This window comes from Staurois parvus, unplaced genomic scaffold, assembly GCF_062004578.1.
Source record: "Staurois parvus isolate SC_StPar_1 unplaced genomic scaffold, SC_StPar_1.0 ptg002345l, whole genome shotgun sequence".
NCBI classification, from domain to species: Eukaryota; Metazoa; Chordata; class Amphibia; order Anura; family Ranidae; genus Staurois; species Staurois parvus.
The window spans coordinates 66,957-91,900 of NW_028320141.1; the positions used below are offsets into that span (position 1 = coordinate 66,957).

Genomic DNA, 24,944 nt, shown 5'->3' on the forward strand with positions numbered 1-24,944 from the left:
GCTTGTACCTGGCTAAATCTGGTACCTGCTCCCCAAAGGGGTCAATCCGTAACGGGGAGCCGGGGGTGAGTGCTTAATGTGGAGCTTCCCCTTTTTTTGGTAGAGCTCCGCTTTAAGTCGTTAATGATGAGCGACCGCTTCTTGGAGCATTGGACAATTAAGCTGAAGGGCAGCACGGTGTATCATTGGGGCGGCACGGTGTATCATTGGGGCGACGCGGTGTATCATTGGGGCGGCGCGGTGTATCATTGGGGCGGCGCGGTGTATCATTGGGGCGGCGCGGTGTATCATTGGGGCGGCGCGGTGTATCATTGGGGCGGCGCGGTGTATCATTGGGGCGACGCGGTGTATCATTGGGGCGGCGCGGTGTATCATTGGGGCGGCGGGGTGTATCATTGGGGAGGCGCGGTGTATCATTGGGGCGGCGCGGTGTATCATTGGGGCGGCGCGGTGTATCATTGGGGCGGCGCGGTGTATCATTGGGGCGGCGCGGTGTATCATTGGGCGGCGCGGTGTATCATTGGGCGGCGCGGTGTATCATTGGGGCAGCGCGGTGTATCATTGGGGCAGCGCGGTGTATCATTGGGGCAGCGCGGTGTATCATTGGGGCAGCGCGGTGTATCATTGGGCGGCGCGGTGTATCATTGGGGCGACGCGGTGTATCATTGGGGCAGCGCGGTGTATCATTGGGGCAGCACGGTGTATCATTGGGCAGCGCAATGTATCATTGGGGCGACGCGGTGTATCCTTGGGGCGGCGCGGTGTATCATTGGGGCGGCGCGGTGTATCATTGGGGCGGCGCGGTGTATCATTGGGGCGGCGCGGTGTATCATTGGGGCGGCGCGGTGTATCCTTGGGGCGGCGCGGTGTATCATTGGGGCGGCGCGGTGTATCATTGGGCGGCGCGGTGTATCATTGGGGCGGCGCGGTGTATCCTTGGGGCGGCGCGGTGTATCATTGGGGCGGCGCGGTGTATCATTGGGGCGGCGCGGTGTATCATTGGGGAGACGCGGTGTATCATTGGGCCGGCGCGGTGTATCATTGGGCCGGCGCGGTGTATCATTGGGCAGCGCGGTGTATCATTGGGGCGGCGCGGTGTATCATTGGGGCGGCGCGGTGTATCATTGGGGCGGCGCGGTGTATCATTGGGGCGGCGCGGTGTATCATTGGGGCGGCGCGGTGTATCATTGGGGCGGCGCGGTGCATCATTTGGGCAGCACAGTGGATAAATGGTTAGCACTTCCGCCTGGCAGTACTCGGGTTATTGGTTTAAATCCCAACCACGGCACCACCTGCCTGGAGTTTGCATGTTCTCCCTGTGCCTGCGTGGGTTTCCTCCGGGTACTCCAGTTTCCTCCCACAATCCAACAGACATGCTGGTAAGTTAATTGGATCCTGCCTTTTTTTGTTTTGTTTTTGCTGGTGTCTAGTGATCTGGCTTCACATGGGGTTATGGCTGCTCATTAGGAGTGCCATGGATGGTCTGGTAAGGAGCTCCCAGTTACCTCTTCGCTGAGTCCTCCTGCCAGTCCTGGAGGGAGAGTGTTGCACAACGCGGCAGATTTGTTTTCATGGACTTTGCGCATGCGCGGGGATTGATCACAGATTGTACCAGGAGTCTTGGAGCGAAGTACGCAACCCGGCACTGCTTGGTGTAATGGGCGCAGTATTATTACGTTCCGCTAATGTTGGATATATGATTGTATGCTGTATAGGTTTCACTTTATATATATTTTTTATTTTTTTTTTAATTTGTATTTTAATTATTCTTATTATTATTATTATTGTATTTATTTATTTTTTTAGCGCTGTTCTGTTGGATTTTTTTGTTTTTATGGGCGTGATATCAAGAATTTTGGTGCTAGCTGCTTGAATTTCGCTCGTAATTATTACATTGATTTTTTTTTTTTTATTACCTGCTTAGAACTCACTGATAATACTACCCGGCTCTTCCTCTCCTACAGTAAAGCTGTGTTTGGGAATGTGAGACAAAGCATAGGTGGAATACAGGTTCACTCTGAGTTGACTGGTGACCGTTTCCTGCAGCAGTTTGTGTCTCTGCCCCTCCCACAATGGGGAGATTTCCCCCAGTAGGTGTCTCTGCCCCTCCCACAATGGGGAGATTTCCCCCAGTAGTTGTGTCTCTGCCCCTCCCACAATGGGGAGATTTCCCCCAGTAGTTGTCTCTGCCCCTCCCACAATGGAGAGATTTCCCTGCAGCAGTTTGTGTCTCTGCCCCTCCCACAATGGGGAGATTTCCCCCAGTAGTTGTGTCTCTGCCCCTCCCACAATGGGGAGATTTCCCCCAGTAGTTGTGTCTCTGCCCCTCCCACAATGGGGAGATTTCCTGCAGTAGTTGTGTCTCTGCCCCTCCCACAATGGGGAGATTTCCCTGCAGTAGTTTGTGTCTCTGCCCCTCCCACAATGGGGAGATTTCCCCCAGTAGGTGTCTCTGCCCCTCCCACAATGGGGAGATTTCCCCCAGTAGTTGTGTCTCTGCCCCTCCCACAATGGGGAGATTTCCCTGCAGCAGTTTGTGTCTCTGCCCCTCCCACAATGGGGAGATTTCCCCCAGTAGTTGTGTCTCTGCCCCTCCCACAATGGGGAGATTTCCCCCAGTAGTTGTGTCTCTGCCCCTCCCACAATGGGGAGATTTCCCTGCAGCAGTTTGTGTCTCTGCCCCTCCCACAATGGGGAGATTTCCGCCAGTAGTTGTGTCTCTGCCCCTCCCACAATGGGGAGATTTCCTGCAGTAGTTGTGTCTCTGCCCCTCCCACAATGGGGAGATTTCCCTGCAGTAGTTTGTGTCTCTGCCCCTCCCACAATGGGGAGATTTCCCCCAGTAGGTGTCTCTGCCCCTCCCACAATGGGGAGATTTCCCCCAGTAGGTGTCTCTGCCCCTCCCACAATGGGGAGATTTCCCCCAGTAGTTGTGTCTCTGCCCCTCCCACAATGGGGAGATTTCCCTGCAGCAGTTTGTGTCTCTGCCCCTCCCACAATGGGGAGATTTCCCCCAGTAGTTGTCTCTGCCCCTCCCACAATGGGGAGATTTCCCCCAGTAGGTGTGTCTCTGCCCCTCCCACAATGGGGAGATTTCCCTGCAGCAGTTTGTGTCTCTGCCCCTCCCACAATGGGGAGATTTCCCCCAGTAGTTGTGTCTCTGCCCCTCCCACAATGGGGAGATTTCCCCCAGTAGTTGTGTCTCTGCCCCTCCCACAATGGGGAGATTTCCCGCAGTAGTTGTGTCTCTGCCCCTCCCACAATGGGGAGATTTCCCCCAGTAGTTGTGTCTCTGCCCCTCCCACAATGGAGAGATTTCCCCCAGTAGTTGTGTCTCTGCCCCTCCCACAATGGGGAGATTTCCCCCAGTAGTTGTGTCTCTGCCCCTCCCACAATGGGGAGATTTCCCTGCAGCAGTTTGTGTCTCTGCCCCTCCCACAATGGGGAGATTTCCTGCAGTAGTTGTGTCTCTGCCCCTCCCACAATGGGGAGATTTCCTGCAGTAGTTGTGTCTCTGCCCCTCCCACAATGGGGAGATTTCCCTGCAGTAGTTTGTGTCTCTGCCCCTCCCACAATGGGGAGATTTCCCCCAGTAGGTGTCTCTGCCCCTCCCACAATGGGGAGATTTCCCCCAGTAGGTGTGTCTCTGCCCCTCCCACAATGGGGAGATTTCCCTGCAGCAGTTTGTGTCTCTGCCCCTCCCACAATGGGGAGATTTCCCCCAGTAGTTGTGTCTCTGCCCCTCCCACAATGGGGAGATTTCCTGCAGTAGTTGTGTCTCTGCCCCTCCCACAATGGGGAGATTTCCCTGCAGTAGTTTGTGTCTCTGCCCCTCCCACAATTGGGACATTTCCCTGCAGTAGTTTGTGTCTGCCCCTCCCACAATGGGGAGATTTCCCTGCAGCAGTTTGTGTCTCTGCCCCTCCCACAATGGGGAGATTTCCCCCAGTAGTTGTGTCTCTGCCCCTCCCACAATGGGGAGATTTCCCTGCAGTAGTTTGTGTCTCTGCCCCTCCCACAATGGGGAGATTTCCTCGCAGTAGTTTGTGTCTCTGCCCCTCCCACAATGGGGAGATTTCCTCGCAGTAGTTGTCTCTGCCCCTCCCACAATTGGGACATTTCCCTGCAGTAGTTTGTGTCTCTGCCCCTCCCACAATGGGGAGATTTCCTCGCAGTAGTTTGTGTCTCTGCCCCTCCCACAATTGGGACATTTCCCTGCAGTAGTTTGTGTCTCTGCCCCTCCCACAATGGGGAGATTTCCTCGCAGTAGTTGGTGTCTCTGCCCCTCCCACAATGGGGAGATTTCCTCGCAGTAGTTGGTGACTCTGCCCCTCCCACAATGGGGAGAAATCTCTGCAGTAGTTTCTCTGCCCCTCCCACAATGGGGAGATTTCCTTTCAGTAGTTGGTGTCTCTGTGATCTATGAGGAAAGTTGTCACGATCGTTCGGTTTCACATTGGAAATATCTATTAATTCTAGTGAGGAGACGCCCCCATTTGTATCCCCGACCAATCATTGCTCCTTCATTTACCAAACTGGAATATCGGTGCAAAACCACTTGGAAGTTGTGGTTACCCCTGCAGATGCCCCTCCCCCACCCTTTCCCCTATCATTCAGCAGGATTTCTGGCTCCCAGGTGTCTCTCATACAGATAACAAGCTGAGATTAGAAGCAGTCTCTTAAAGGGAGTGCTGCTAATCTCATTGTGTCACCTGTATAAAAGACACCTGTCCACAGGAGCCATCAAACCATCAGATTCCAAACTCTCCACCATGGCAAAGACCAAAGAGCTGTCCAGGGATGTCAGGGACAAGATGGTAGACCTACACAAGGCTGGACTGGGCTACCAAACTATGGCCAAGCAGCTTGGTGAGAAGGTGACAACAGTTGGTGCAATCATTCACAAATGGAAGAAACACAAAACAAGTGTCAGTCTCCCTAGGTCTGGTGCACCATGCAAGATCTCACCTCGTGGAGTGTCAATGATCATGAGAACAGTGAGGAATCATCCCAGAACTACACGTGAGGATCTTGTCAATGATCTCCAGGCAGCTGGGACCACAGTCACCAAGAAAACAATTGGTAACACACTACGCCGACAAGGACTGAAATCCTGCAGTGCCCGCACGGTCCCTCTGCTCAAGAAAGCCCATGTCCAGGCCCGTCTGAAGTCTACCACTGAACATCTGAATGATGCCGAGGAGGACTGGTGGGAAGTGTTGTGGTCAGAGGAGACCAAAATCCAGCTCTTTGGCATCAACTCAACTCGCCGTGTTTGGAGGAGGAGGAATGCTGCCTATGACCCCAAGAACACCATCCCAACTGTGAAACATGGTGGTGGAAACATTCTGCTTTGGGGGTGTTTTTCTGCTAAGGGAACAGGACAACTGCACCGCATCAAAGGGATGATAGACGGGGCAATGTACCGTCAAATCTTGGGTGAGAACCTTCTTCCCTCAGCCAGGGCATTGAAAATGGGTGGTGGATGGGTGTTCCAGCATGACAATGACCCAAAACACACGGCCAAGGCAACAAAGGAGCGGCTCAAGAAGAAGCACATTAAGGTCCTGGAGTGGCCTAGCCAGTCTCCAGACCTTCATCCGATTGAAAATCTGTGGAGGAGCTGAAAGTTCGAGTTGCCAAACGTCAGCCACAAACCTTAATGACTTGGAGAGGATCTGCCAAGAGGAGTGGGCCAAAATCCCTCCTGAGATGTGTGCGAACCTGGGGGCCAACTCCAGGAAACGTCTGACCTCTATGATTGCCAACAAGGGATTTGCCACCAAGTACTAAGTCATGTTTTGTGAAGGGGATCAAATCCTTCTTTCCCTCATGAACATGCAGATCCGTCATCATTTGTTAGACGCATTTCTGCTGAATTTGTTGTTGTATTCTGTCTCTCAGTGTTACACCGAACATTCCATTGTTAGACCGATCATTTCTGTGTGAGGGGCGAACATTCCATTGTTAGACCGATCGTTTCTGTGTGAGGGGCGAACATTCCATTGTTAGACCGATCGTTTCTGTGTGAGGGGCGAACATTCCATTGTTAGACTGATCATTTCTGTGTGAGGGGCGAACATTCCATTGTTAGACCGATCGTTTCTGTGTGAGGGGTAAACATTCCATTGTTAGACCGATCATTTCTGTGTGAGGGGTAAACATTCCATTGTTAGACCGATCATTTCTGTGTGAGGGGCGAACATTCCATTGTTAGACCGATCGTTTCTGTGTGAGGGGTAAACATTCCATTGTTAGACCGATCATTTCTGTGTGAGGGGTAAACATTCCATTGTTAGACCGATCATTTCTGTGTGAGGGGCGAACATTCCGTTGTTAGACCGATCATTTCTGTGTGAGGGGTGAACATTCCATTGTTAGACCGATCATTTCTGTGTGAGGGGCGAACATTCCATTGTTAGACCGATCATTTCTGTGTGAGGGGCGAACATTCCATTGTTAGACCGATCATTTCTGTGTGAGGGGCGAACATTCCATTGTTAGACCGATCATTTCTGTGTGAGGGGCGAACATTCCATTGTTAGACCGATCATTTCTGTGTGAGGGGCGAACATTCCATTGTTAGACCGATCATTTCTGTGTGAGGGGCGAACATTCCATTGTTAGACCGATCGTTTCTGTGTGAGGGGCGAACATTCACCATCAGGGGGGAGCAAATACGCATTTCCTTTATTGTATGTATATTTTTTTTCTCTGCAGACATCTGGGAGGTGATGGGTTATGATGGTTGTTCCTTCCTAATTAGAGGTGCATGGACACTGTAGACTCACATTCGGGCTCTCGGGGGTTGGCTATTGCACCATGTAGAACACAAGACTGTTAAGGGTTCTTCATTATTGCACATGAGACTTGGGAGGAGGGAGTGGAGGGAGCTGATCCCGTCTCATCAGAGGTATAGAGCTAGCTGGGCAGATCAGGTTGGTGTTGGGTGATGCCAGGCTGGTCCTGGTGCTGGTTGATGCCAGGCTGGCCCTGGTGCTGGTTGATGCCAGGCTGGCCCTGGTGCTGGTTGATGCCAGGCTGGCGCTGGGTGATGCCGGGCTGGCGCTGGGTGATGCCGGGCTGGAGCTGGGTGATGACACGCTAGTGCTGGGTGATGCCGGGCTGGCCCAGGTGCTGGGTGATGCCGGGCTGGTGCTGGGTGATGCCGGGCTGGTGCTGGGTGATGCCGGGCTGGCGCTGGGTGATGCCGGGCTGGCCCTGGCGCTGGTTGATGCCGGGCTGGCGCTGGTGCTGGGTGATGCCGGGCTGGTGCTGGGTGATGCCGGGCTGGCCCTGGTGCTGGGTGATGCCGGGCTGGCGCTGGGTGATGCCGGGCTGGCCCTGGTGCTGGGTGATGCCGGACTGGCGCTGGGTGATGCCGGGCTGGCGCTGGGTGATGCCGGGCTGGCGCTGGTTGATGCCGGGCTGGCGCTGGGTGATGCCGGGCTGGCGCTGGTTGATGCCGGGCTGGCGCTGTCTGATGCCAGGGAGGGCTTTGCGTGTTCCTGGCAGGCACATACACAGCCCATAGAGGAGGATGGAGGGGAGCGGCTGGGTGTAATCGGCACAAAGTAAATACTTCCTCCCGATGTCTTTTCACAGAGTTATTCCCATGTTTTAAATCCACCCCCCTCCCCCCTCCAGGGGTTCTCTGGCTGGCACCCTGCAGTGCGTTGGTCATGTGCTCCCTGGGACCGCGTGTGATCTGCAGTTATCTCCAACATCCTGTTAAAAGCAGAACTTCATCTAGTAAAGGAAGCTGAAATAACCGATCGTCCCTTCGAGATCGTCCGGAGGCCAAGTCATCGATGTGCATTGCTCAATGGTTACAGAGGGAGCTGCATCACTGTGCAGGCGATGCTTAGGACAGCTTGTACTCCACCAGAACTGGAACCTGAACTTCAGCCTCCCCTTCAGCCTTGCGCAGGTGTAGCGGCTCCTCCCCTTCAGCCTTGCGCAGGTGTAGCGGCTCCTCCCCTTCAGCCTTGCGCAGGTGTAGCGGCTCCTCCCCTTCAGTCTTGCGCAGGTGTAGCGGCTCCTCCCCTTCAGTCTTGCGCAGGTGTAGCGGCTCCTCCCCTTCAGCCTTGCGCAGGTGTAGCGGCTCCTCCGCTTCAGCCTTGCGCAGGTGTAGCGGCTCCTCCCCTTCAGCCTTGCGCAGGTGTAGCGGCTCCTCCCCTTCGGCCTTGCGCAGGTGTAGCGGCTCCTCCCCCTCAGTCTTGCGCAGGTGTAGCGGCTCCTCCCCCTCAGCCTTGCGCAGGTGTAGCGGCTCCTCCCCCTCAGCCTTGCGCAGGTGTAGCGGCTCCTCCCCCTCAGCCTTGCGCAGGTGTAGCGGCTCCTCCCCCTCAGTCTTGTGCAGGTGTGCCGGCTCTGATTTCACTGCACATTGTGAGCTTCTCACAATGTGCATTACAAGCTGCAGCAAGTCAGAGCTCCGCCTCATTTCCTGGCAGGAGGATGTCCAGCATCATCTAGCTCCCCAGCCTGACTTTCCCCGCCCTTTCAATTCATTGGATGTCAGTTCTTTAAGTCATGAAGGCTCATCATGTGGGTGGCCTGCATTGTGGCTCGGAATGCCCTCCAAGATGGCATCCACCCATCAAGGCATTTGCATAACTCCTCCCAAGAACCAGCCCACTGTTTGCATTTTGCTGTTCATTTTTAGTGGCCTCCCAACACGCATACATGAAGTCAATTAAAACACGCCACTGAACCATTCATGTAATACGGAACACGTGTTCTGGTACACCCGCAATAGAGGCGGCAGGTATGGCTTTTGTGTTTAAGTGGCCATTAGAAATTAAAGGGCAACATCACATGCATTGACGTGTATACAAATGTGCATATGGGTGTGAAAAGGCCTTTCATTTGTCTGTCAAATTTCTTTGCTAAAAGGCAATTTCACTTTTCACTTTTATTTAAATATTTATGCAATATATATATAGATGCTACCTTTTATACAAACTGTATATATGGAGTTCTGTGTCCTGAATTCTGTCCTCTGACCAGTAGTGGGCGCTCTGTATATCCAGTATTGTCATCTAGTAGAAGGTGCTCTCTGTGGGGTTCCTGTATTCTGTCCTCTGACCAGTAGTGGGCGCTCTGTATATCCAGTATTGTCATCTAGTAGAAGGTGCTCCCTCTGTGGTTCCTGAATTCTGTCCTCTGACCAGTAGTGGGCGCTCTGTATATCCAGTATTGTCATCTAGTAGAAGGTGCTCCCTGTGGTTCCTGTATTCTCTCCTCTGACCAGTAGTGGGCGCTCTGTATATCCAGTATTGTCATCTAGTAGAAGGTGCTCTGTGTGGTTCCTGTATTCTGTCCTCTGACCAGTAGTGGGCACTCTGTATTCCAGTATTGTCATCTAGTAGAAGGTGCTCTCTGTGGGGTTCCTGTATTCTGTCCTCTGACCAGTAGTGGGCGCTCTGTATATCCAGTATTGTCATCTAGTAGAAGGTGCTCCCTCTGTGGTTCCTGAATTCTGTCCTCTGACCAGTAGTGGGCGCTCTGTATATCCAGTATTGTCATCTAGTAGAAGGTGCTCCCTGTGGTTCCTGTATTCTCTCCTCTGACCAGTAGTGGGCGCTCTGTATATCCAGTATTGTCATCTAGTAGAAGGTGGTCTCTGTGTGGTTCCTGTATTCTGTCCTCTGACCAGTAGTGGGCGCTCTGTATTCCAGTATTGTCATCTAGTAGAAGGTGCTCTCTGTGGTTCCTGTATTCTCTCCTCTGACCAGTAGTGGGCGCTCTGTATATCCAGTATTGTCATCTAGTAGAAGGTGCTCCCTCTGTGGTTCCTGTATTCTGTCCTCTGACCAGTAGTGGGCGCTCTGTATATCCAGTATTGTCACCTAGTAGAAGGTGGTCTCTGTGTGGTTCCTGTATTCTGTCCTCTGACCAGTAGTGGGCGCTCTGTATTCCAGTATTGTCATCTAGTAGAAGGTGCTCTCTGTGGTTCCTGTATTCTGTCCTCTGACCAGTAGTGGGCGCTCTGTATATCCAGTATTGTCATCTAGTAGAAGGTGCTCCCTCTGTGGTTCCTGTATTCTGTCCTCTGACCAGTAGTGGGCGCTCTGTATATCCTGTGATTTCTGTCCCTCAGTCAGTAGAGGGCGCTGTTCACTCATGTCTTTCCTCCATCTCATGCAGGGAGCAGTCCATGTCCTCTGTGGGGTTCTGTGTGATCAGCACTCAGAAGAGATGTTACCCGCTGGAAGATGCCACTCATATCGCCTTACGTGAGTCTCCATCATCAGACGGGAGATAGAGAGACACAAAGTAACATTGTTTATGAACATCGATCAGACGGGAGATAGAGAGATACAAAGTAACATTGTTTATAAACATCGATCAGACGGGAGATGGAGAGATACAAAGTAACATTGTTTATAAACATCGATCAGACGGGAGATAGAGAGATACAAAGTAACATTGTTTATAAACATCGATCAGACGGGAGATAGAGAGATACAAAGTAACATTGTTTATAAACATCGATCAGACGGGAGATGGAGAGATACAAAGTAACATTGTTTATAAACATCGATCAGATGGGAGATAGAGAGATACAAAGTAACATTGTTTATAAACATCGATCAGATGGGAGATAGAGATACAAAGTAACATCGTTTATAAACATCAATCAGATGGGAGATAGAGATACAAAGTAACATTGTTTATAAACATCGATCAGACGGGAGATGGAGAGATAAAAAGTAACATTGTTTATAAACATTGATCAGACGGGAGATGGAGAGATACAAAGTAACATTGTTTATAAACATCGATCAGATGGGAGATAGAGATACAAAGTAACATCGTTTATAAACATCGATCAGACGGGAGATAGAGATACAAAGTAACATTGTTTATAAACATCGATCAGATGGGAGATAGAGATACAAAGTAACATTGTTTATAAACATCGATCAGATGGGAGATAGAGATACAAAGTAACATCGTTTATAAACATCGATCAGATGGGAGATAGAGATACAAAGTAACATTGTTTATAAACATCGATCAGATGGGAGATAGAGATACAAAGTAACATCGTTTATAAACATCGATCAGACGGGAGACAGAGAGATACAAAGTAACATTGTTTATAAACATCGATCAGACGGGAGATAGAGAGATACAAAGTAACATTGTTTATAAACATCGATCAGACGGGAGATAGAGAGATACAAAGTAACATTGTTTATAAACATCGATCAGACAGGAGATAGAGAGATACAAAGTAACATTGTTTATAAACATCGATCAGACGGGAGATAGAGATACAAAGTAACAAATATAAAACACAAGATATTATTTGTTCATGAATGTTGTTCCTGAGCGTTGTGGGGGATGGGTATTCTTCGATGTGCATCGATCTCTCACATGGTCTGGTCTCCCGTCCTGCAGGCACAGTGCGGAGGTTCCTGGAGTCCCACGGGTCGGCTCTGGAGAAGGTGGTCTTTGCAGTCACAGAGCAGGAAGAGGTACCCCGAGGGATTTCTGTTTTCTCACCTGCGATCGTCTTTTCATGGTGCAGCTTCCCTGGCACTGATCGACTTTCCTGACACCTAACACAAATATTTGCTTTCCTCTATCCAAGCTAAACGCATTCATACTAAAAAGAATTTTTTTTTTTTTTTTTTCTTCAGTAATTTTTTGTTTTTCTCTTTTATTCTCCCCCCACCCCCCCCCCCCCCTCCTGCCCGGGCCAAAGCTCAGCTCTCACGCTGCACCCATATGTCCTTTTTATAATTTTCTTCACACAACTAGAACTTTCTTTTGGTGACATTTAATCACCGCCGGGGTTTTATTTTTTGCTAAATTAACAAAAAAAGACTGAAATTTTTGGAAAAAAAACACGTTTTTCTTTGTTTTTGTTATAAAAGTTTGCAAATAAATAATTGTTCTTCATAAATTTAGGCCGAGATGTATTCTGCTACATTTTTTTGGTGGAAATAACCCAAATCAGTATTTATTGAGTCTGTAGGAAAGTTATCGAGTTCACAAACTATGGGATATATCTGATGATCGATCGATCCTGAAGTACTGACGGACGATCTCATTTCTTGATATCCCCCAAATGTCAGGACAGGACAGATATCCCCCCAAATGTCAGGATGGTACAGATATCCCCCCAAATGTCAGGACAGTACAGATATCCCCCAAATGTCAGGACAGGACAGATATCCCCCCAAATGTCAGGACAGTACAGATATCCCCCAAATGTCAGGACGGTACAGATATCCCCCAAATGTCAGGACGGTACAGATATCCCCCAAATGTCAGGACAGTACAGATATCCCCCAAATGTCAGGACGGTACAGATATCCCCCCAAATGTCAGGATGGGACAGATATCCCCCAAATGTCAGGACGGTACAGATATCCCCCAAATGTCAGGACGGTACAGATATCCCCCAAATGTCAGGACGGTACAGATATCCCCCAAATGTCAGGACGGTACAGATATCCCCCAAATGTCAGGACGGTACAGATATCCCCCAAATGTCAGGACGGTACAGATATCCCCCAAATGTCAGGACGGTACAGATATCCCCCAAATGTCAGGACGGTACAGATATCCCCCAAATGTCAGGACAGGACAGATATCCCCCCAAATGTCAGGCTGGTACAGATATCCCCCCAAATGTCAGGCTGGTACAGATATCCCCCCAAATGTCAGGACGGTACAGATATCCCCCAAATGTCATAGTGGAGTTTGGAGTGTGACTGTTGGAGGTTGTGGACAGGTGTCTTTTATACTGATAACAAGTTCAAACAGGTGCCATTGATACAGGTAATGAGTGCAGGACAGAGGAGCCTCTTAGAGAAGAAGGTACAGGTCTGTGAGAGCCAGAAATCTTTCTTGTTTGTAGGCGACCAAATACTTATTTTCCCCCATAATTTGCAAATAAATTCTTTCCAGATCAGCCAATGAGATTGTCTGGATTTGTTTTCTCATTTTGTCTCTGATAGTTGAGGTCTCCCTATGATGCCAATTACAGGCCTCTCTCATCTCTGTAAGTGGGAGAACTTGCACCATTGGTGGGGACTAAATACTTCTTTTGCCCCACTGTATATACACATTCACATATATACAAAATCATAAAAAAAATTTTTATATAAACACACACAATAAAAAAATCTTACATTTTTTTTTTTTTTTTAGAATAAAACAATAATAATTTCGTTCTACTTTAACTTTTGCAATTTTTAGCTCTCACACATCTGGATAGCGGAGAGGCATAGGTTTGCACAGACAACACCCACAATATAAAATATATATATAAATAAAACCTGAATCAGATATGTAGCCAGGACTTGGTGCCCCCATCAGGGCGTTCTTAATGCGTGGTCCCAGGTACATTGGGGGCCCCATGAGAATTTTTCATTACATCATACTTGCCAACTATCCTGGATTTGCCGAGACAGTCACACTTTTTTTTTTTTTTTTTTTGTTTTTTTTTACTAAGCTGTACGAGGATTGCTTTGTCCCGGACCCTGTACTGTACCCGCGTGATCCCTGTATTCTGCTCTCCTGATCCCCTCCACAATGTGCCCTGCCCCCCCCCCCCCCCCCCCCATACTGTACCTTTTTGTATTGTTTAGGCTTTGATTTACGGCTTTTTTATTTTTTATTTTTTTTTGTTTAAAATTGATTTTAAAGTCCTAAATCTAGGTTTAACTCTATCAACTGGTAGGGGCCCCAGTGCTTTACTTTGCCTAGGGGCCCATGATGCTGTTAAGATGGCCCTGGTCCCCGTTGAAAATTTTCACGTTCTTTCCTGTTCTGTTGACAAACTGAAATTTCGCGTTGGGGAGGGAGGGGGGGAGGGGTTTGACTTCTTTGATTTTGTTTTTGTTTTTTTTGTTTGTTTTTTTTTTACTTTCGATGATATAAAACAAAACTTTATACGTCTTTGTTGTTTTCCTTGGTCCTGAAGTCCCTCCTGGTAGTTGGGTCCGAGCGCTCTCCGGTTCTATAGGAAAGGATTTGTGTTCAGCGGATAACGTTTTTTTTTTTTTTATGTCTCTTCCAGACCATTTACCTGCGTCTGCTGCCCCTGTACTTCCCCCGCTCCCTGTGGGAGGAGCAAAGTGCGCTGCCTCTCCTACCGCCAGATATCGGCAACGCCGACGGTGAGCCGATTGTGCCGGAGCGACAGATCCGAATTAGCGAGAAGCCCGGCGTGCACGAAGGTCAGTTCTGCCATAAATCCGGGTTCTTGTTTTATGGATTTCCTGGAAATGCTTCCTCCTACAAAGTTACAATGTACACTCTGATCACTGGGGGAGGGGAGACTGAGGAAATGCCTCCTCCTCCTTCTACAGTCTCCCCTCCCCCAGTGATCAGACTGTACATTGTAACTTTGAAGAAGGGGGAAGAGGCATTTCCTCAGTCTCCCCTCCCCCAGTGATCAGACTGTACATTGTAACTTTGGAGGAGGAGGAGGAGGCATTTCCTCAAAGTTACAATGTACAGTCTGATCAGTGGGGGAGGGGAGACTGAGGAAATGCCTCTTCCCCCTTCTTCAAATTTACAATGTACAGTCTGATCACTAGGGGAGGGGAGACTGAGGAAATGTTCTCATTGGAGGGAAATGTTGATGTGCGTTTTCAGATGACACGGATGAAGAGGAGGGGCTGGAACGGGACTTGTCTCTCATTGGCTCTCACGCCTTTGCACGCATGGAAGGGGATGTAGACAAACAGCGACGCCTCGCCCTGCAGGGGCAGCTATCAGGGGCCACTCTGCAGAAGCAGCATCAGAGGAAGTGAGTATACGGGGGGGATGATGTCAGAGGAAGGGAGTATACGGGGGGGAATGGTATCAGAGGAAGGGAGTATACGGGGGGGGGGATGATGTCAGAGGAAGGGAGTATACGGGGGGATTATGTCAGAGGAAGGGAGTATACGGGGGGAATGGTATCGGAGGAAGGGAGTATACGGGGGGAATGGTATCGGAGGAAGGGAGTACACGGGGGGAATGGTATCGGAGGAAGGGAGTACACGGGGGGAATGGTATCGGAGGAAGGGAGTACACGGGGGGAATGGTATCGGAGGAAGGGAGTACACGGGGGGAATGGTATCGGAGGGGGGAAGTATACAGGGGGGATGATATCAGGGGAGGGAAGTATACAGGGGGGATGATATCAGGGGAGGGAAGTATACAGGGGGGGTGATATCAGAAGAAGGGAGTATACAGGGGGGGATGATATCAGAAGAAGGGAGTATACAGGGGGGGATGGTATCAGAGGAGGGAAGTATACAGGGGGGGATGATATCAGAAGAAGGGAGTATACGGGGGGGGGATGATATCAGAGGAGGGAGTATACGGGGGGGATGGTATCAGAGGAGGGAGTATACGGGGGGGATGGTATCAGAGGAGGGAGTATACGGGGGGGGGATGATATCAGAGGAGGGAGTATACGGGGGGGATGATATCAGAAGAAGGGAGTATACGGGGGGGGGGGGATGATATCAGAGGAGGGAGTATACGGGGGGGATGATATCAGAAGAAGGGAGTATACGGGGGGGGGGGGATGATATCAGAGGAGGGAGTATACGGGGGGGGATGATATCAGAGGAGGGAAGTATACAGGGGGGATGATATCAGTAAATACCCCCTTAGGTGTAAGGTGTTTGTTGCCCATAGCAACCGGCGGATATTTTTCTGTTGCCGGATCCTATACAGAGATCTGTCTTTGCTATGGGAAAGAATTACAAGCTGAAAAAAGTCAGCATTGCGTACTCTCCGTGTGAGATGAGGAAAAATTAAAATAAATCCTTAGAGGTTGCGGCGCTGAGGTTGCGGCGCTGTGGTTGCGGCGCTGTGGTTGCGGCGCTGTGGTTGCGGCGCTGAGGTTGCGGCACTGAGGTTGCGGCGCTGTGGTTGCGGCGCTGAGTAAATATAAATTTATATAAATGATATTTTCGGTGCACATCGCTGCTGCAACCATGACATTTGTTTTTCTCACGGAGTAAATACAAAAACAACATTTGTGGAACCCGGAAACAATGTATCTTTTTCCTGTAATAGATGACTTCCTATATCGTTGGATTGATCCAGCAGCCAAAATGCGTAAATGTTTTCTCAGTGAGGTATTGCAGAGAACTGTCCCACATTCCGGCCGTGGGAAGGAGCTGCTCCGCCCGCTGATGTCATTGTATTGGTATGATGTCATACTTTTATTATTCACCGTGTGACTTGTGCGATGTTTCCTGTAGTTATAACCGCTGGCTGTCGCGGGCGCGGACGGAGGATCTGTCGGACATCGCCGCACTCAAAGCTTTATACCAGTCCGGTGAGTGTGCGTTCAGTTGTACGGCTTCCCTGCCCTGCACCCCCCCTGGGTGTGACTGGCCAGTCGCAAAAAAAAAGGGGACGCTTCCCCCCATGTATGCGTATGCTCATTTTGGAGGACGCGTCACCCCCGACAACCCCCTTCCCACATCACTCAGGTTGTCAGCGGCAATTGTTTTTACCCTGAGAGAGCGTCCCTTCCAGGCATTATGGTGTCCACCTACCGCCTGCGGAGGTACACATGAGCGGGGGGGGTGCCGTCACGTGACTGCGAAAAGTCAGATTGTTTATGTAGCTTTTTTTTTTTTTTTATTGACCACTTGTATGTACATATATATGTGTGTATATGAGATATATATATATATATATATATATATATATATATATATATATATTATAATATATACAGTCAGGTCCATAAATATTGGGACATGGACACAATTCGAACATTTTTGGCTTTATACACCACCACAATGGGTTTGAAATGAAATGAACAAGATGTGCTTTAACTGCAGACTGTCAGCTTTAATTTGAGGGTATTGACATCCAAATCTGGTGAACGGTGTAGGAATTGCAACAGTTTGCATATGTGCCTCCATATACCGCTAGAACTTTCATGTTAACTCGGGTGTCAAACTGGCGGCCCTCCAGCTGTTGCCAAACTACAAGTCCCATCATGCCTCTGCCTTTGGGAGTCATGCTTGTGACTGTCAGTCTTGCAATGCCTCATGGGACTTGTAGTTTGGCAACAGCTGGAGGGCCACCAGTTTGACACCTGTGACCAGGGGCGGACTGACCATTTGGAAACTTGGGCACTGCCCGAGGGCCCGGGGTCAGTAGGAGGCCCCATAAGATGCCCCTGGTACCTTTTTCATAGGCTTTTTTGAGTTTGGGCAAGGGCACAGGGGCCCCATGATCCCCTATTGCCCGGGGGCCCCATGAGTTGTCAGTCCGCCCCTGCCTGTGACAAATTCATTTACACATATTGTGATTTTTTTTTTTTTTTTTTTTTAAAGCAAAGACATAAAGCAGAGTACGTTTTTGTCTAAATTTATGACAAAATGTGATTTTTTAAAAAAATGTATTACTGGAGGTATTTAATAGAAAAAAGTCCAATATATATATTTTTTTTTTTTCACAAAATTGTCACCTTTTTTTTTGCTTATAGCGCAAAAAATAAAAACGCACAGGCGATGAAATGCCACCGAAAGCTCAGTTTGTGAGGAAAAAAAGGATGTAAGTTTCATTTGGGTTCAGCGTTGCATGACCGCGCAATTGTCAGTTAAAGTAAGGCAGCGCCGTATCGCAAAAAATGGCCTGGTCGTGAAGGGAGGGGGGGGGGGAATCCTCTGGAAGGCAGATGGTTAACTGACAATTGAACGGTCATGCAACACTGCACCCAAATGAAATTTACGTCTTCTATTTTTTACTGTTTCCCACGAATTGGGCTTTCATTCGGTGGTATTTGATCGCCTGTGCGGTTTTTTTTTTTTTTTTTTTTTTTTTTTTTTTTTTTTTATGTGCTATAAAAAAAAATTTTAGAGAAAAAAAAACAATTTTTGACTTTTTTGCTATTAATCATGTCCAGTTAAATTTTTTTTAAAAAAATCACATTTCGTCATAAATTTTGGCCACAATTTATTCCGCTCCATGTCTGCTAAAAAAAAAATCTCTGTAAATTAATTGGTTCACATGAAAGTTATAGCGTCTACAAATGGTGTATATATACTGAAATATTGGGGGGAGGTGGTTCCCACGAATTTAGTTTTCTTTTGGTGATATTTGATCGCCTGTGAATTTCTACATTTTTGTGCTATAAAATCTAAAAATATATCAAATATTTTTGACTTTTTGCTATTAAAAAAATTATAAAAAATCTAATTTCATCATAAATTTAGGCCAAAATGTATTCTGCTCCGTGTCTTCTCTTAAAAAAAAAAAAAAAAAAAAAAAAAAAAAAATCCCGATATGTGTAAATTAATTGGTTTACGTAAAAGTTATAGCGTTTACAAATGGCGGGATATATATATACTGACATATTTTTTTTTGGGGGGGGGGGTTCCCATGAATTGAGCTTTCTTTCAGTAGTATTTGATCACCTGTGAATTTTTTTTTTTTTTTGCGCTATAAAAAAAATACAAAAACTTTGAGAAAAAAAAAACTATTTTTGGATTTTGCTATTAAACACGTCCAGTAAAAAAATTTAAAAAATCTAATTTTGTCATAAATTTAGACCAAAACATATTCTGCTCCGTGTCTTTGCTTAAAAAAAAAAAATCCTGACGCATGTAAATTAATTGGTTTACGTGAAAGATATAGCGTTTGCAAATGGTGGTGTATATACTGAAATTTTGGGGGGGAGGGGGGTTCTCACGAATTGAACTTGCTTTTGGTGGTATTTGATCACCTGTGAATTTAAAAAAATTTTTGAGCTATAAAAAAAAAAAAAAAGACAATTTAGAGGAAAAAAAACACTATTTTTTACTTTTTGCTATTAAACACGTCCAGTAAAAAAATAAAAAAAATTCTAATTTCGTCATAAATTTAGGCCAAAATGTATTCTGCTCCATGTCTTCGCTAAAAAAAAAAAAATCCCGATACGTGTAAATTAATTAGTTTTAGTGAAAGTTATAGCGTCTATAAATGGCGGGATATATACTGAAATTTTATTTTTTTGGGGGGGTGGGGTTTACTAGTAATGGCGGCACTCATAGCGGTACTGCGGTGGGCATTCTGACACTGGGGGGGGGGGAACTGACTTGGTGTCACCGACATCCCCAGTGACACCAATACAGTGATCCGTGCTAATAAAAAGCACTGGCGCTGTACTAATGGCACTAGGAAGGGGTTAACGTGGGGGCGATCAAAGGGTTAACTGTGTGCTGTTTCACTGTATGCATGCTGCTATGCAGAGCCATACAAAGCAGTGTGCCTGAGCTGACGGGAGAGATCTGTATCGTTTACATACAGTTCCCCCCCCCCCCCCGTCGGTATTACTTGGCGATCACCGGGTGTCGGCGAGTAATCACCAGCAAGACCCGGTGTGGGAAAGGCATGCGCCCCCTACCCGGAACTGCAAAATAATGTATATTTGTGCTTGTGTAACTTTTATTTCTTTTTTTTTTTTTTTTTTATCATCATCACTAGAGATGAGCGAAGTATTCAAAAATTCGATTCGACTGATTCGGCGAATTCGTGGAAAAATTTCGATTCGAGTCGAATATATTCGCTGTGAATTTAACTTAAAAAAGGGTGTTTCTAGGCTTCAGAGAGACTTAATATTAGTGCTGAACACTGTACCTTTAATTTAAATGCCCTTGGAGTCTGCTGGGGAAGAGAAATAATACTGTCAGTCAGTATGACATGCAGATGAGTGCTGTCGATCTTAGAATCACTGCACACTTCACTCATTTGGCCAGTCACGGGGCCAAAACCAGAGTGTGGAGCCACAGTGTGGCGGTGGAGGCAGCAGCAATGGGAGGCCATACAGCACCCTATGACAAAATGGAAACCACCAGCAGTGTGAGGAGACCTGAAAGTGGCACATGGCAGAGTGTGGCGATGGAGACAGCAGCAATGGGAGGCCGTACAGGGACCCATGACACACTCTGGACCTGGCAGCAGCATGAGGAGGCGGTACAGGGGCCCATGGCAGATTACGGGCCTGGCAGCAGCATGAGGAGTCGGTACGGGGGCCCATGGCAGATTACAGGCCTGGCAGCAGCAATGGGAGGCCGTACAGGGACCCATGACACAATCTGGACCTGGCAGCAGCATGGGGAGGCGGTACAGGGGCCCATGACAGATTACGGGCCTGGCAGCAGCATTTGGAGTCGGTACGGGGGCCCATGACACACTCTGGACCTGGCAGCAGCATGAGGAGGCGGTACAGGGGCGCATGACAGATTACGAGCCTGGCAGCAGCAACTTGGACAGGAGGACGTTCAGCTTCTGCACCGTCGGGTGCGTGCTCGCAAACTGTTGTCTCTTGGAAACGGATTCCAAGAAAGACTGCTGACGGAATCCGTGAAGAGGAGTAGCAGGAGAAGGAGCATCTGAACGAGCGGAATATGCCAACAAGCGACAACAGGGGCCCATGACAGATTACGGGCCTGGCAGCAGCATGAGGAGTCGGTACGGGGGCCCATGGCAGATTAGGGGCCTGGCAGCAGCAATGGGAGGCCGTACAGGGACCCATGACAGACTCTGGACCTGGCAGCAGCATGAGGAGGCGGTATAGGGGCCCATGGCAGATTAGGGGCCTGGCAGCAGCTATGGGAGGCCCGTAATCTGCCAGCACCCTATGACAAAAAATGGAATACACCAGCAGTGTGAGGAGACCTGAAAGTGGCACATGGCAGAGTGTGGCGATGGAGACAGCAGCAATGGGAGGCCGTACAGGGACCCATGAGAGACTCTGGACTTGGCAGCAGCATGAGGAGGCGGTATAGGGGCCCATGGCAGATTAGGGGCCTGGCAGCAGCTATGGGAGGCCCGTAATCTGCCAGCACCCTATGACAAAAAATGGAACACACCAGCAGTGTGAGGAGACCTGAAAGTGGCACATGTTTGAGGCATGATTCATGGCGGATTTAGTCAGTTGTGTCAGGAACTGGTGGTTTGAAATCCAGACTAATCCACGCCTGATTCATTTTCACAAACGTGAGTCTCTCCACACTTTGGGTGGACAGTCGTATCCTCCGCGGAGTTACAATACCTCCTGCCGCACTAAACACGCGCTCCGATGCCACGCTACTGGCCGGGCATGACAGCCTTTCAAGGGCAAATTCAGCTAGTTGGGGCCAAAGGTCAAGTTTCGTTGCCCAGTAGTCAAGGGGATTGTCTACCTCGGTTGGCAGGGTGCTGTCCAAGTAGGCCTAAGCCTGTTGTTTGAGGTCCTGCTCCAGGTCCACCTGATGCTGCTGCTGCTGCTGCTGCGGCTGGTTAGTAGTTTCCTCACTGCGCTGGTGAAGAAAGCTACTCATCATCGACTGCAGACTGAGGCAGCCGCTGCTGGTGGAGCTGCCACTGCTCCTACCACCCCACCCCTCCCCTGCTGCCATGGCAGCGGAACGCGAGCGCACAGGGCCCACAGTGTCTGAGGATGGACGTTGGCGCAGACAGGCAGAGACCAACTGACTACATAGGTGGTTTTTATAGTACGTTATTTTGGCCTCCCTCTCAGCAGGTGTGAAAAAGGCCACCATTTTTGAACGGTAGCGAGGGTCCAACAAGGTGGACAGCCAAAAGTCATCCCTCTGTCTGATGGTTATTATTCGGCTGTCGCTACGCAAGCAAGCGAGCATGCTATGGGCCATTTGTGCCAAGGAATGCGAGGGACTCCCTGCCTCCATCTCCACAGCATACTGCCACGGTGCGTCTGGGTCCTCTGTCTCCTCCTCCTCCTCTACCAGATGCTCCTGCTCCTCCACTCCTGTCCGCTGAGTGGAAAAACCACCCATTTCACTCAATAATTCCTGAGCACCAATGTCCTCCTCTACCTCCTCCTCTTCTTCCTGTCCTGCCCCCACAGGGGTCATGTGGCGTTGAGATCTGTGCGCCACGTCTACCGCACCCTGACCAGCCATTGTTAACAGCATTTGTTCCAGGACGTGCAACAGAGGAATGACGTCGTTCATCCCATAGTCCTGCCGACTCACGAATAGCGTGGCCTCCTCAAAGGGCCTGAGCAAGCGCAGGTGTCACGCATGAGCTGCCAATGGCTGACATCGAAGTTACACAGGGGAGTACCTTTATCCGCTTTTAACATCAGGAAATCGGTGATGGCCTTTCGCTGTTCGTAAAGGCGGTCTAACATATGTAGGGTTGAATTCCACCTTGTTGCAACGTCACAGCATGAGGAGTCGGTACGGGGGCCCATGGCAGATTACGGGCCTGGCAGCAGCAATGGGAGGCCCGTAATCTGCCAGCACCCTATGTCAAAAAATTCAACACACCAGCAGTGTGAGGAGACCTGAAAGTGGCACATGGCAGAGTGTGGCGATGGAGACAGCAGCAATGGGAGGCCGTACAGGGACCCATGAGAGACTCTAGACTTGGCAGCAGCATGAGGAGGCGGTATATAGGGGCCCATGGCAGATTAGGGGCCTGGCAGCAGCTATGTGAGGCCCGTAATCTGCCTGCACCCTATGTCAAAAAATTTAACACACCAGCAGTGTGAAGAGACCTGAAAGTGGCACATGGCAGCAGAGTGTGGCGATGGAGACAGCAGCAATGGGAGGCCGTACAGGGACCCATGAGAGACTCTGGACCTAGCAGCAGCATGAGGAGGCGGTATATAGGGGCCTATGGCAGATTAGGGGCCTGGCAGCAGCTATAGGAGGCCCGTAATCTGCCAGCACCCTATGTCAAAAAATTAAACACACCAGCAGTGTGAGGAGACCTGAAAGTGGCACATGTTTGAGGCATGATTCATGGCGGATTTAGTCAGTTGTGTCAGGAACTGGTGGTTTGAAATCCAGACTAATCCACGCCTGATTCATTTTCACAAACGTGAGTCTCTCCACACTTTGGGTGGACAGTCGTGTCCTCCGCGGAGTTACAATACCTCCTGCCGCACTAAACACGCGCTCCGATGCCACGCTACTGGCCGGGCATGACAGCCTTTCAAGGGCAAATTCAGCTAGTTGGGGCCAAAGGTCAAGTTTCGTTGCCCAGTAGTCAAGGGGATTGTCTACCTCGGTTGGCAGGGTGCTGTCCAAGTAGGCCTAAGCCTGTTGTTTGAGGTCCTGCTCCAGGTCCACCTGATGCTGCTGCTGCTGCTGCTGCGGCTGGTTAGTAGTTTCCTCACTGCGCTGGTGAAGAAAGCTACTCATCATCGACTGCAGACTGAGGCAGCCGCTGCTGGTGGAGCTGCCACTGCTCCTACCACCCCACCCCTCCCCTGCTGCCATGGCAGCGGAACGCGAGCGCACAGGGCCCACAGTGTCTGAGGATGGACGTTGGCGCAGACAGGCAGAGACCAACTGACTACATAGGTGGTTTTTATAGTACGTTATTTTGGCCTCCCTCTCAGCAGGTGTGAAAAAGGCCACCATTTTTGAACGGTAGCGAGGGTCCAACAAGGTGGACAGCCAAAAGTCATCCCTCTGTCTGATGGTTATTATTCGGCTGTCGCTACGCAAGCAAGCGAGCATGCTATGGGCCATTTGTGCCAAGGAATGCGAGGGACTCCCTGCCTCCATCTCCACAGCATACTGCCACGGTGCGTCTGGGTCCTCTGTCTCCTCCTCCTCCTCTACCAGATGCTCCTGCTCCTCCACTCCTGTCCGCTGAGTGGAAAAACCACCCATTTCACTCAATAATTCCTGAGCACCAATGTCCTCCTCTACCTCCTCCTCTTCTTCCTGTCCTGCCCCCACAGGGGTCATGTGGCGTTGAGATCTGTGCGCCACGTCTACCGCACCCTGACCAGCCATTGTTAACAGCATTTGTTCCAGGACGTGCAACAGAGGAATGACGTCGTTCATCCCATAGTCCTGCCGACTCACGAATAGCGTGGCCTCCTCAAAGGGCCTGAGCAAGCGCAGGTGTCACGCATGAGCTGCCAATGGCTGACATCGAAGTTACACAGGGGAGTACCTTTATCCGCTTTTAACATCAGGAAATCGGTGATGGCCTTTCGCTGTTCGTAAAGGCGGTCTAACATATGTAGGGTTGAATTCCACCTTGTTGCAACGTCACAGCATGAGGAGTCGGTACGGGGGCCCATGGCAGATTACGGGCCTGGCAGCAGCAATGGGAGGCCCGTAATCTGCCAGCACCCTATGTCAAAAAATTCAACACACCAGCAGTGTGAGGAGACCTGAAAGTGGCACATGGCAGAGTGTGGCTATGGAGACAGCAGCAATGGGAGGCCGTACAGGGACCCATGACACACTCTGGACTTGGCAGCAGCATGAGGAGGCGGTATAGGGGCCCATGGCAGATTAGGGGCCTGGCAGCAGCAATGGGAGGCCGTACAGGGACCCATGAGAGACTCTGGACCTGGCAGCAGCATGAGGAGGCGGTATATAGGGGCCTATGGCAGATTAGGGGCCTGGCAGCAGCTATGGGAGGCCCGTAATCTGCCAGCACCCTATGTCAAAAAATTCTACACACCAGCAGTGTGTGAGGAGACCTGAAAGTGGCACATGGCAGAGTGTGGCGATGGAGACAGCAGCAATGGGAGGCCGTACAGGGACCCATGACAGACTCTGGACCTGGCAGCAGCATGAGGAGGCGGTATATAGGGGCCTATGGCAGATTAGGGGCCTGGCAGCAGCTATGGGAGGCCCGTAATCTGCCAGCACCCTATGTCAAAAAATTCTACACACCAGCAGTGTGAGGAGACCTGAAAGTGGCACATGGCAGAGTGTGGCGATGGAGACAGCAGCAATGGGAGGCCGTACAGGGACCCATGAGAGACTCTGGACCTGGCAGCAGCATGAGGAGGCGGTATATAGGGGCCTATGGCAGATTAGGGGCCTGGCAGCAGCTATGGGAGGCCCGTAATCTGCCAGCACCCTATGTCAAAAAATTCTACACACCAGCAGTGTGAGGAGACCTGAAAGTGGCACATTTCAGAGTGTGGCGATGGAGACAGCAGCAATGGGAGGCCGTACAGGGACCCATGAGAG

At 49.7% G+C, this 24,944-nt stretch overlaps 1 protein-coding gene across 2 annotated transcripts in view; it reads left to right on the plus strand.

Annotated features, from left to right (window-relative positions):
- Positions 1–24,944, plus strand: part of GDAP2 (ganglioside induced differentiation associated protein 2) — a 79,320-nt gene that overhangs the window by 19,547 nt on the left and 34,829 nt on the right. For both annotated transcript variants that reach the window (XM_089665779.1, XM_089665780.1), the window contains exons 5-9: positions 10,150–10,238; positions 11,410–11,486; positions 14,042–14,201; positions 14,623–14,776; positions 16,230–16,306. In XM_089665779.1, the coding sequence (XP_089521905.1) occupies positions 10,150–10,238; positions 11,410–11,486; positions 14,042–14,201; positions 14,623–14,776; positions 16,230–16,306 (557 nt within the window). The remainder of the gene's footprint in view (positions 1–10,149; positions 10,239–11,409; positions 11,487–14,041; positions 14,202–14,622; positions 14,777–16,229; positions 16,307–24,944) is intronic.